This window comes from Podarcis raffonei, chromosome 1 (assembly GCF_027172205.1).
Source record: "Podarcis raffonei isolate rPodRaf1 chromosome 1, rPodRaf1.pri, whole genome shotgun sequence".
Taxonomy (NCBI): Eukaryota; Metazoa; Chordata; class Lepidosauria; order Squamata; family Lacertidae; genus Podarcis; species Podarcis raffonei.
The window spans coordinates 58085267-58098796 of NC_070602.1; the positions used below are offsets into that span (position 1 = coordinate 58085267).

Consider the following 13530-nt stretch of genomic DNA (forward strand, 5'->3'; position numbering starts at 1 on the left):
CTCTGCTTTCAGCGCACCCGGCGCTGCGGGAAGCAGGGGACAGCCCTGCGGGACCTCCCGCAGGGTTGCCTAGGCTGCGGATGTGTTCCCGAAGCGCCGGGCGCTCTGCTTTCAGTGTGCCTGGCGCTCTGGGAAGCAAGCTGCTATCCGCAGCCTAGACAACCCTGCAGGAACTCCTGCAGGGCTGCCTAGGCTGCAGATGTCTTCCTGAAGCCTGCATTCGCCCCATAGGACGCACCCAGATTTCCCCTTTTTTCCCCCTAGGGCAAAAAATACGGTACTATCAAAAAGTTATAGATGTGAGCACCTGCTTGTTTAACTCTACTTGTTTGCCTCTTTGGCTCAATTTAAGATACATGAGCTCTTGTACACTCTCCTTAAATAAGATAAACATTAATATAAGAGAACTACATATAGTTCTTTATCACCTGTTTCCAGGGTGGTGTATAATAAAATACGCTTAACAAAAGATCTATCCATCATCCATCTAAAGAGCCATCTACCTACAAGTAGCCAAAGCTGTAAAAAGAGCAGCAGATTGCAGAGCAGGAACCTCACACCACTGTTTTAACACACTTAACACAAAAGGTATACTCCTAGGAGAAGTTTCTCTGCCCATAACAAAGTAGTAGTGTTACCACAGCTGTGCACTAGATATCCCCATGGTTTATATAGTTCTTTCGCTGGCTCTCTGTCTTGCCATAAACAGCAGGCTAAATATCCATCAATAAATTGGTAAACTACAACTGAAGCTGCTGTTGCATTTCCAGCAACATTCATAACATTCACAATTACTTTATCTTCCAGGGCAGCCATTCTTTCTTTAAGGTGAAGCTGAAGTCTCTCATTGGATTCAGACAAAAGTTTATCAACGGTATCAGATAAACGTTTATTATGCTCTTCATTCATTTTCTCTCTTTGTCGAGCCTAGATTTTGGGATGTGCGGGAAAAGGGCATAATAAGAAACAAAGTGAGTTTATGAGCATTTGTACACATCCAAAAGCAAAAATCACATAAGCCAACTCTTTTTTCTGTCTCTAATTTGTAGAAATAGTGAAGGTCCCAAAGTTATTGTGCTATACATATTTTTCATGATGCTCTAATTTATAGCATAATATATATTTGCTTTTCCAGATTCAAGCCTGAGCCTGCCCTAAAAAAATAGCAATGTGATTCTGAAGAATATTTATTATGATAGCTTCCAGAACTTTTAGCCACTGATAATTTTGACAGCAGCTGTACAAGAGGTCCTTTCACTAAACATGTTCTCTAATTAGTTATTTAAAAATTTAGTTATAGGAGCTGACATTGTTCTAAGAAGCCAATTCACCCACCAGTGCTATTGAACATCCAAGGCCCATGCAGGTACTTCAAGTATCCAGTTAAGATAAAAGCTTGCCCATTCAGTTCACTTTATGAGGAATATAAGCCTACACTTTGCATTGCTAACCTGATTTTTTTTTCAAGTTTGAAAGTAGGGTGAGGGGAGATGGTAGTCATCACTGCTTTAACATACCCTTAGCAATTCCTGGTTTTTCTCCTCTAGCTGGGCTTCCATCTGCCTCAATCGTTCTTCAATGTTACCATGTCTTTCTTCAGCCTATTATAAATCATACTGCTAATTAAAATTTGAAAATTCACCCAGAAAAACTATTAGCAAATGAGAATTTTGTGATTTATGCAGACTGCTATTTCTGTTCACACACTGCAATGGAATAAAATACATTGAACACTGTTTCTTCCCTACTACCTTTCATTTTAATGGTTTTTAAAAAACCATGCATGCAGAAATAAGGGTTAGCATCACTTGTACAAATTTGGCCTTCCTTAGCTTGGATTATGTTCAAACTGTTTAGCAATATTAGCTGCAGAATTCCCAGGAGGCAAATGTCACGTAACAAAAGACAATAAGGAACAGGAAAGGTGGTAACAACAGCAACAGTAACAACAACAACAACAACAACAGCATGAAGACTATAAAAGGCAGCCAATAATCCATTTGTAAATACTGGGCATAACATTGCTTACGGATATACCGTATTTTTCACACTATAAGACGCACCAGACCATAAGACGCACCTAGTTTTTGGAGGAGGAAAACAAGAAAAAAAAAAAATTCTGAATCTCAGAAGCCAGAACAGCAAGAGGGATCGCTGTGCAGCGAAAGCAGCAATCCCTCTTCCTGTTCTGGCTTCTGGGATAGTTACACAGCCTGAATCCACACCATAAGATGCACACACATTTCCCCTTACTTTTTAGGAGGGGAAAATTGAGTCTTATAGAGCAAAAAATACGGTAGTTTACTCCACCAGGAAATGCAGAAGGACTTTATAATGCAACACCTACAGCTGACACAAGAGTTGCTCAAGCAACCTCCAAACTATAAAAACATGAATTGTTTTATGTTACAGAACTAAGAAATCATATAAATATAAAGCAATATGTCAAGCTATTTTGTTAACCCAGCTGGGGGTGAAGGGTGGGATTAGAACTAAATTACTAAAAACAAATTGTTTCCGCTGAAGACACAGTGTTTCACAGTACAAAGTCTCACAGCCCTACCTTTGTAAGTGCTGCAACTCTCTGAGCCAGTTCAGCCTCCACCTCTGGCAGAGTCTCTGCTTTTCTGAGAGTCTGCTGTAATTTTTGCTCAGCTAGTTCCAGTCGCTCCTGTAACTGCCTGTTCTTATCTTCACTCTAGCAAGGCAAGAACACCATTAATTTACTTATAACTAATGCTCCATATATTTTTCCAAATGTTACTTTCAAAAGCTCTTTTTATTGGTATTGAACAGTCATGTTGTGAGAAAAATTGTGTGAAATCGTAGGGAATAGTTTTTATTAGCTTCCAAGATCATGGAAGTTGTCTCGCACACAACATTGCTCACGTATGCAGATAATTTTCACGAGCAACATATGAACATGGTATACTCGTTTCAAACAGAAATTCAAAATTCCAACATACAGTACACTACAAAAAGAACAAAGGATGGAATGCTACTGTAAACAACAGGATACAATTTTTAAAATAAAAAATAAGCTCCTAATATCATGCTCTGTTGAGTTTACCCATGGCCATCTGTACAGTATACAAGGCATTTTTCTGGTTATAGTTAGATATATACAAAACATATAGACTAACTAGTTATATCACCAGCAAACTGAATATTTTTACCTATTGTGCAAGTCACTTACTGAAGTGCAAGGCTGGCAAATTTTCTTAGATTATTTCTTCCTGCTGTTGTCCCCCAACCCTTTTTTTCCTGAGGAACCCCACCCCAGAAGCAGTTTTTGGGGGGAGCAGATGGTGGGAAAGCTCAATTGCACAAGTGGCCTTGTTCTCACACAACTGTTGCATAAAACCAGTTATTTAATTCTTTGTGAATGCATGGCATTCTACCTGCGCTGCTGCAAAGTTCTCTTTCATATTTCTCATATCAAGTATGTTAAGCAGATTATGGAGAGCTATCACAGCTCGATAAAGTTTTGCTTTATTACTATAATTAACAGTTTCTACCTGTCGGTGCAGAGAATCTTTATTAGCAATTTCGTTTTCAAGTTTATCATTGAGGTCATGCACGGATGTAGCTTCACGTTGTGCAGCGAGGTAGCGTTTTTCAAGGGTTGTGATTCGCTCTTCCATATCTTCCTTTTGAGCCATTGCCTAAGTTGTAAAAAATGTAAGGAGATTAAGGAAATACATAGTCCCTAAGTGTTAAATAGTTTCTCTTCATTAAGTGTGTTTAAAAGACTGTCTTGAGAAATCAGGCATGGAAATATAAGAGTGATCAAAAGATCCTTTGAAATAATTGCACCTTTCTTTTACTTCGTGGGTCTTGACACTATGCAAGTTGCCAATTCTTACTGATCTTAACAAGTTCAGGATCAAGATTTGCAAAAGTTTCCAATCTATGATAATATGCTTTGGAAAATGAGGAGTGCTTCAAAAGAAGTTGTGATAAGGAATAATTGTAGGTTGTTCCAAGCAAAACAGTCAAGATTTACAGGCGTAATTGTAAGCTTTAAGCCTAAACAGTTCTTTGAATCCCTAGTCTATGTATATACTCAATACCAAAGTAAGTGATGTGGTTACTTTAGCCCTTTTAATAGGAGGTGCTCATCTTTTCAAGATCCACCAGTAATCATATTAATCAGGTGCCAGCCTATGCAGAAGTTAATAAAAACAGACTTGGATTTCCCCCCGATCAGAACATTAATTTATATGGCTGCCAAATCAAGATTCACACTGCATGTAAAACCCAGAAAAAAGAGAATTTTTGAGCAGAAGTTCATACAGCCAACTACAAACACAAGTTTAAAAATTCCACTTGAGAGTTTATTAAAACATGTTTGCTCAATCCTTCCGTTAAGTCACAAACAAAACATTTTAAACTGACATTTCCTTACCTCTCTTACATCTCTTTGCAACTTTGTGTTCATTTCTTCAGATTTTATTAGATCTTTCCTAGCAGTATCAAGATCTTCTTCCAGTTCTGCTACTCTGTTAGAAAGGGCCGTTATACGTTCTTTCATTTGAGCCTGCTCTTTAGTTTGCATCTCTATGACATCTTGAAGTTCTATTACTTTAGCAAGGTCTTCATCATGACTTAGAGAGCCATTGGAAGATCTCTATTTGGAAATAAAATTATTATTTTTAGAAGACCAGTACAATATGATGTACTACATACTACCATAATTTTTCAAGTTAAAGCTATCATATTTCAGGCATGATTAAGGTCTGCTCATTTACTATTTCCTAGGAGGAAAAGATTCAAAAGGATGAGTCTCTAGTCTCATTGCCAGAGATTCAAGAAACAATGAGTAAATCAAACTGAACCCATGTTTATTTAAAAATGGTGTTTTCTGTACCACAAACCCATTACCTGAAAAGATTTGGAGTGTTTGATCAGGAGATGACAGAGATAACACATTTAAGTGATGTTTGTATAAAGCTGCTTTCACTCACTACTTTCTCATCGGAATGAGATGCTGGTGTAGGTGCACCTGAGACCCACACTGTGTTTAAGATTTATTTCCCCAGAAATGAAGAGTGAACAGGGCCTACAAAACCAAGGTTTCCACCTACCTTCCCATTAGTGCTAGGTGCATTCTCCTGATCATGATTAACATCAGGCATCCCATCAGCTTGAGTTCTTTTCTGATTGTTCTGTTCTTTCAAAATCATTAACTGAAAATGAAATTAAAGTATTGTTTCAGTTATGTTAATAAAGGATATTAATTCAGAAATTTAAAAAGGAGCAGTTAACAACATTTGCAAAGATGAAAATTCTGCATTTATGAATGAATAGGCAACAGATATACTACCACCCTCAATTTTAAAGCAGAACTGGGACTGATTTCTATAATCTAAATAGATTATATTTCCTCTAAATAATTTGTCAAATGGTAAGCTTGCCTTTGAGGAGTACTCAACTGTCAGACAGGAAACCTTCTGCAAAACAAATGATCTTTGACTGCCATTTACTTAATAAGTGAATGGAGTTGGGTGAATTGGCTCTTAGGACTGACTGAAACCTTGCAGTGACATGTCCACAGCTGAAAAGATTGCATTTAGAGAGAAGACTCCATGGAAAATGTATTCCCAACATCACCAAGCTGCACAAAGTCCCTATCCTGCAGAAGACAGGGAGGGGTGTTTCTAGCTACCCCACCCTTTGCCCTTGGGAAGCCTTCAAAGAAGCTGCTGCAGGAGAGGGACTATGAGCAACATCAAGGGAGGGCAATTTCTAGGACTAAGGTGAAACTCCCTTGTTATTTTTGTATGAATGCTGCATGTTGTTTAAGTAATCTTGTTATATATTTATAGTATAGGAATGTGTTTCTGGGTATGTCATTATATTTTTGTTTTGCTGTGTATTGTGAAATTGTTACTATGCTATAGTTTTCCTATGCTATGATTTGGGTGTGTGTGTTTGAAATGCATCCGTTTCTTTGTTGTAAGCTGCTTTGAGTTTGAGGGGGGAGTTGTCAGAAAGCGGTACACAAATAATAAAGTGAATGAAGACACACTGCTTCACAAATATTTGAATCAGTGTTTAGAATTCGCAGCAGGACCAAGAGATGCAATGGGAGCATTTCACTGATTCTAAGCCTTTCCTTTCAGTCATAGTTCTTTGGGCCCCTCAAAAAGTCAACAGCTCCTTCAGAGCTGACAAGATGAGTTTTTGTTTTAAGGAAATGACCTACCTCCTTGTGTGTAGTACCCAGTTCTTCCTCCAACAAGCTACATCTTTCAAGTGCTACTCGTAATCTTTCCCTTACCTAAAAAAGATAGAGCCAAGGTGTGAACACAAGCAATTCCAAAACTAAACTGTGCAGAAGTTTTGATTTACATGCAGTTATATATTTATTTTTGGCAATGAACATTATCTTTAAATTCTTAAAAACAATGAAGTAACAACCGAAACATTTCTTCCAATATCAATGGAATGCCAAACAATAAGCAGCTTATGCAAAATCAATATGGAGCCAATATACATTCAGAACTCCTATTTCATTTGCAGGCAATGAACCTCTGGCTCAGACAAGCTTAAGAGTATAGTATTAGCTATACTACAGAAATGTGGACTGGTAACAATATCATGGTTAGATAGGATGAATTGATTTTAAATATATTAATTTTATCATATTGTATTTCATATTTTTTGACTAAACAAGCATAGAGATTGGTTGTTATAACAATTAAAATATAAAAGTTTCAATTAATCAATATGTCACCTGTGAATACGCTGTATAAACCTTATGGGTCTGGATCCAATAAAGCCCAAGCATAAGGGTAAATCTTGATCATGTAGAAGGTTCTCATTTCCAAAACCCAACCCACCTACAATCCCTACACATCAAAAGTCTTACTCCATGAGCAAATTTCTGCTCACAATCCTTACAATCAAAGCCACTGTCCATGGCTTTTCTACTAATGAAATATTTGCTTAAAGACGAGGTGTGCCATCTGATGTTAGTCACACTCAGAGTAGATTAATTGAAATAAATGAACTTGTTTATTGATTTGAGTAAGACTGCTTACTCAAAAGATCTGAGTAAGATTGCTTACTCAAAAGGCTAAATGCCCAGAACTTCCCAAAAGCAAGAGATGGAAGCTACTGAACAGAACACCGTTCTCTATGAAATGGAAAATAAGGGCACAGTTCAACCAAAGTTAAGGATAAGCCTCTTCTGAAGTCATTGGGACTTCAACTGCTTAACTTCAAATTTCACAATGCCTATCCATAATGTTTGATGGACAGTCATATAGTCATACTGAACTGGATCCATAGAAAAAGCACACTGGATAAATTCCCTGCCTCCCGTCTCCCCTCACGACCCACTGTTTTCAGTGATCCCCTTCCCCCTCAGCCCCCTACATCACAGCCCACCTTTTCAGAAGGGTGTCCCAACCCTCAGAAGGGAAAGAAGTCAGGAAGGGGACTTGAAGAAGCTAAGCTCTCTCTTGCATTACAGCATATACGTCTAACAGTATTAGGATAAGCTGGCCCCTCTGCTCTTACCACTTCTTTTTTTTCCTATGTCACAATTTAAAAGTGGCACAGATCACACCCACCACCCAAATGCATTAAAGTGTTTTCATTTCCTGTCTCTTCCCCTATGCACAAACCAAAAGCCGGGGGAAAGGGAGGAAGAAACAGAATGAAGCAAAAAGGGGAACGAAGAGTTGAACTAAACAGATGAAAAGGGACTGGGAAGGCACCATAATAAAAGATTGTCGCACTCCAATTTGACATTGCCACCACTTTCCTGGCATCTATATTTTGGAGTAGACAGCAGTGCTATCAAGCTTCAACTGAACAAAAGTAGAAGGCAAATGTTATTTTCACTTTTTCTGTTTGTGTTACCAAGGGGACTGCCTCAGAAAACCAATTCACTGGCTGACACCTGCTTAGAAAGGAAAGCTAGTTATAACAAGGTAAACTTACAAAGGTAAGCTAGTTATTACCAAGACAAACAAGTTTTACAAGTCAGCCAGCTATTTTTTCCACTTGCATTTATTACTTACATGAGTAATTTTGAACGACAGACTGTTTTTACACTAATGTGCTTAATTAGTTTGCCATAACCATTTATTATATATTTCTCAAATAATAAACAATGCACTCAGTACATTTACCTTTTCATCAAGGGCTTTGTGGTGTTCAAATAGGGATTTTAGTGCTTTGAGAACTTCTACTTCACTAGAAACGCCTGCTGGAGATTGAGCCTGTCTCTTTACTACAGTCATTCTAAGAGATCGCTCATGCCGGGAGACAAGACATTCCAAATGCTCTAACAGCAGCTGAAAAATAACCAAAATTTAGATGAGGAAGACAGATGAATTCCATTCTAAGCATCTGAAGAGAAACGCTATGCTATTGTTTGAAAATAAAATCATGATGCAATGTGCACCCCAAACCCGCAATGATGGATTGTTTATGACCACATGAGTTACAGAATTCTGTTTGTCTTAAAAATGATCTCTTTTAACTTTGACTGCCTGAAAAATTGTGTAGCCCAGAAAGTTTCATGGCAAATTCAACTGAGGAAAAAACCATGTACTTTGCTAACCAAAAAAAATAGGAAGACATTTTCAAAAGTTTTCTTTTTTCCTCAAGTCAGATAAATAATCTGCCAGCAATTTATTTTTACATACCGTGTTTTTCGCTCTATAACACGCACCTGACCATAACACACACGTAGTTTTTAGAGGAGGAAAATCTGTAGGCATGCCACCCGTAGGCATTTCCTCCATAACACGCACAGACATTTCCCCTTACGTTTTAGGAGGAAAAAAGTGAGTGTTATGGTGCAAAAAATACGGTATATCAATGCTCTCTTGTAATCTCAGCCTTTATAGAGATTCCTTTAATAGCCAGGGAAGCTTCTCACTAAGGATAAAACTACACAATATACCTGTACATGTCTTATATCCTCACCACTTCAAATCCACTGAAATGCTTAGCCTTTCCTAAGAACTGCCCTCCCTAGCTGCTTTCCTCCTTGCAGAGGTCCCAGATCCATGGCAAGTTAATTGCAGAAGTCTCCTATAGAAGGATAAATCACCTGCAGTGTTTTTAGCTGAGATCCAGTAAGTTACTTAACTAGTGACAACAGCAAATTTGAGCATCATTTATAATTGTATTAAGCAGAATTGTTATGCAGTGTTTTTCACAAAGGATACAGAGTTCAGCATTATGAGAATTTAAGCTCCCATGTAAAACTGGCTAACCCATGGTCCTTCAGCTGTTGCTGGACTGCCTTCCCCAACCTGGTTCAAAGAGGCCAATTCCCTCTTATCTGCAATATACTATATCCTCCCACCAACAAACACACACACACAGAAGTTGCAGAAGCCACTGAGAATAGTTCCCTGTTAGGCCATATGGGTTTTTTATCCCTACTCCCTTTTAGTTTACAAATATACTCCTGAATACTGGGAATTTCCCCAAATAGACAGGAACTGCTACTGTGTTTTTAGATGGCTCTGTCTTGCTGCTAAATTTGCTGGTGTGGTATTGCCCTAATTTGATGAAATAAAGAATGACAAAATTGATGATCACCCAAAAGGTCAAAAGATGATTCCTAAGATCTTGAGCAGTGATACATTTCATTTGGCTTTATAAAGGAAATCCAATGACACTTTAAAAAAAAAATCCTTTACATAGTTGAATCACAAATGCTCTAATTATACTATTATTACCATACTGAAACATAAGTGGGTTAATCCTGAATAACTAGAAAGACTCAATGGCAAGTAATCAACTACTGGCACTGACTACCAAAAACTGATTCTCAAAACTATGCCTGGAGAAGTAAAGATGATGAGATCTCCAAGAGCTACCAGTCCAAACATGCAAGCTTTTGGTTGCACTCCTGGGGATTTCCAGAACTCAGTAAAACAGTACGTTTAGCTAATAATGTTATATCCGAAGCTTACGATGGGCAATACTGGCAAGAAATCATACCTGGTAGCAATTTATGATTATGATTTCATTCTGAAACTCTTAAGTTCAGCATTCAGAAAAATACATTTGACTGGTAAGGAGAAATACATACTTTATCACACAGGAGTCATATTTGCTGCATTAACACCAAAATTCACTGTGTGGAATATGTAGGTACAAAAGGAAGATATCCATTCCCACACATGTAGTAGGCATGCACCCATGAGCCACTCTACTACATTTCCCAGCATAAATTCATACAGTCGTACCTTGGATCCCGAACGCCTTGTGAGTCGAACGTTTTGGCTCCCGAATGCCGCAAACCCGGAAGTGAGTGTTCCGGTTTGTGAACGTTCTTTGGAACCCGAACGTCCAACGTGGCTTCCGCAGCTTCCGATTGGCTGGAGCTTCCTGCAGCCAACTGAAAGCAGAGCCTTGGTTTCTGAATGTTTTGGAAGTCAAACGGACTTCCGGAATGGATTCCGTTCGACTTCCAATTCATTTACTAACTTCCTGGTTTGCAGCATTTTTAGCTCAATACAGCTTGCATATAACATCTTACTTGTTATACACATTGCCCTATTAGTGCAACCTGTGGCTTATCTGATTTTGATTTGATGGTTGTATATTTATTTTATTTATTTATTTATTTATTTATTCATTCATTCATTCATTTTTTCAAGCCTTGCACATCCCAAACATACATGTCACACAGAAGCACCATATTCAGAAAAGTAAGAGCATAGCTTAAGGTTCTATCCATTCACTTCCCCCTTTAATTTAAAAAGCAAAGTCAAGAGCAACATTGCATGCAATAGCAACAAAATGATATCAGATAATTAACTAACCCTTGTATTATTTCGTTCTGCTTTCAGTTCTGCAATTTCTTCTTCCCTTTCAAGGAGTTGTTCTCTGCAAACATTAAGTTCTTTAGTAAGTGCCGCAAACTCCTAGAATCGAAGCAAACAAGAATGAATTCATTATTCATACATCCAAACAAATGCATTACATGTTAGGCAACAAATAAAAGAAAAGCAGCATTATGCTAAGGTAATCCTACTCTCACCTCTTCTACCAACTTCAATTTTTATAGAATGGTACAATATTAATGCTAGTAATAAAGTTAGCAAATTAGTCCTCCTGTCTCCCACCACCGAGCAAAATGAATTTCCCACCTGCTACTACACCATTCTGTTCCATTTAATAGCCCTGCTCAATGCATCTTGCATTGCCATTACATTTCAGGGCAGGCCTACCCATTCCATCTCCACTGCCTGTCTGCAAAACTCAGCTATAGGTTTTCCACTTTAAAGCAGGCTGAGACTGCCAGCAAAGAAGCCATTCACTATTCACTTAACTACAATCCCCCAAACTCACTTCCAGATGGAAGCACAGTCTAGGAGCCCTTGATAGGTAGAGAGGAAAAAAGCACCCAGAAAGAGAAGGATTAACTGTTGACCTTCTTGCCCACTTCTTAGCCACTGGAAGTCACACCTTCCTCGCCTTGATTTATGGTAGAGAAACATCTCCTGAGTTTTGAAGACATCTGGTGGAAACAGAATGTGTGTTCTACCCTATGTTTGTTGTCAGGAGCCCATGTCATCAAACACCTGCCAAGGTTATTGCCTCAGCAAGCTTTCTGGTCCAGTTCTCCTACTCCTTGCTGTTGCTGCACAGCCATCAGTCCTCTCTAAGAGAGCAAGCAGTGACAAGAGGAAGAGGAGCGATCTCCACTTCACCTTGTCCACTCTCTCATGCTAGCTATCTAGACTGTACCAGGAGAAAGAGGGTTAGTGTATGAGCAACAGTAACTGAAGGCCAGAAGAAGTATCCCCACTTGGGGGATCTTGCTCAAAGATCTACCAAAACCAGAAAAGGACAACAAAAATTGGCCGCATGGTTGTAACTCTTGCCTCCTCTTATTATGGTCATAGTTAGGCTTGCAATGGATTGTCTTAGGAAAAATAATTTCCTAGCCCTAAGTTTGGGTGGGGGTGGGGAGTCTTAAGGAGCATATTTTACGAGAATGATGGGCAAGCTTAGAGACAAAGGTGTGTGTGGTCAAAGGCAAAAGTGGGTAGAGTAATGGATATGCCTCTTAACCTTTGTACAATAAGATATCTCCCAGCCACACAGAAGCCAGAGGTTTCTAAATACACCCACCTGCCTCAAGGAGGGTATGACGGAAGACTGGTGAGGGTTGCAGCCCATGGAGAGTTCCAAGGGCCACGTACAGGGTGGGGTGAGGTTGGAGGGTCACATTCAGCAGCTGGGCTCGAGGTTTCCACCTCTCTTTTAGAATAGGGATGTATCCTATGTTGCCGTTTCAGTCGCACCACAGACTTCTGATTGCATAACAGAACATTGAAGATCAAGAAGGTGAACAGGAAAGCATTTGTGGACCTCATTCAGCTATCCTATGTAGAAAGTTTATATAACAAGGCTGATCTTTACTGCTGTACAGGTGGTGGCCTTCCATTCTAACTGAGATTATAAAGGATTTAGCTCATGCCCCTACTTCCAAGATATTTCTTGTCTATACTCTAGCTTTCAGATTCAGCTGGACTCCTCCTTGTTATTTTTGTTGCATAGTTCAGACTTTTTTTTGTTTCAGAAGGCTTCTGTTCCAACTAAGTAGATAATGTTTCTATCTAATGACCATTTTATCTGCTCAGTTTGTCTCTCTTGTATTTTAAATGGCTATTTTATTAAGTGTTATTGTATTCTATAGATGACCTTAACTGCGGCAAGCTGTCCTAAGTAATGACTATGCATTAGAAGGGTGGGGTGTACATATACATTCCATCTGTGTGAATATATGGCCTGTCACTTTAATATAGAAAACATTAACACACATTCCATATAATTTACAAATACCAATTTGAATGGCAATGCTTCTTAGACTTAGATGTAGTTTCATCAAAGTAGTACGACCACATTATTTAACAAACATTTTATGACAGGGTTAGCCTCCAAGTGTTGTTGAATTACAACTTCCATCACCCCGATCATTGGCGGAATACTCTGCCAATAGTGATTCAGCAGGCACCTTTTGGGACAACTTTTGAATGCATGCTTTGTGGGGGGGGGGGTCCTGTAAATTTTTTCTTTGTTTTTTTAATTGCTTAGTAACATAACATTATTATATATATTCTATAAAACAAAGAATACAAAACAACTTTTAAATGCATGCTGAAAATTTTCTATTCTGCCAGGCCCACATAGGCAGTTTGAATACCTCTTTCCACAATGGTTAATTGATGTCTGTTTTTAACTTTTTAATATGGTTTATATTGTAGAGTTTTGTGTTTTATTGTTCTAAACTGCTTTGATTTTTTTTTAAAAAAATGACATAATGGTATATAAACATTTTTTATAAATAAAGAAAATCTAACCAAATGCCTTTTAAAATAAAGAAAATCTAACCAAAGATGCATGCATCTTTTTAGTATGCATATGTTACAAGCAGAGAACAATGAAACATGCATTTTTTAAAAAATCTAGAATCTAAGATTATAAAAGCCTTTTGACTAAATTTAAAAGTCATGCATGCTTTCCCTTCTTCTTTTATGTTGC

At 38.3% G+C, this 13530-nt stretch overlaps 1 protein-coding gene across 7 annotated transcripts in view; it reads right to left on the reverse strand.

The window, feature by feature from the left end:
• Positions 1-13530, reverse strand: part of PPFIA1 (PTPRF interacting protein alpha 1) — a 54734-nt gene that overhangs the window by 26586 nt on the left and 14618 nt on the right. For all 7 annotated transcript variants that reach the window (XM_053388610.1, XM_053388599.1, XM_053388589.1 and 4 more), the window contains exons 3-11: positions 10803-10904; positions 8145-8309; positions 6209-6283; positions 5088-5189; positions 4409-4630; positions 3519-3665; positions 2564-2698; positions 1518-1601; positions 796-927 (exon numbers count right to left, since the gene is read on the reverse strand). In XM_053388610.1, coding sequence (XP_053244585.1) covers positions 796-927; positions 1518-1601; positions 2564-2698; positions 3519-3665; positions 4409-4630; positions 5088-5189; positions 6209-6283; positions 8145-8309; positions 10803-10904 — 1164 coding nt within the window. The remainder of the gene's footprint in view (positions 1-795; positions 928-1517; positions 1602-2563; positions 2699-3518; positions 3666-4408; positions 4631-5087; positions 5190-6208; positions 6284-8144; positions 8310-10802; positions 10905-13530) is intronic.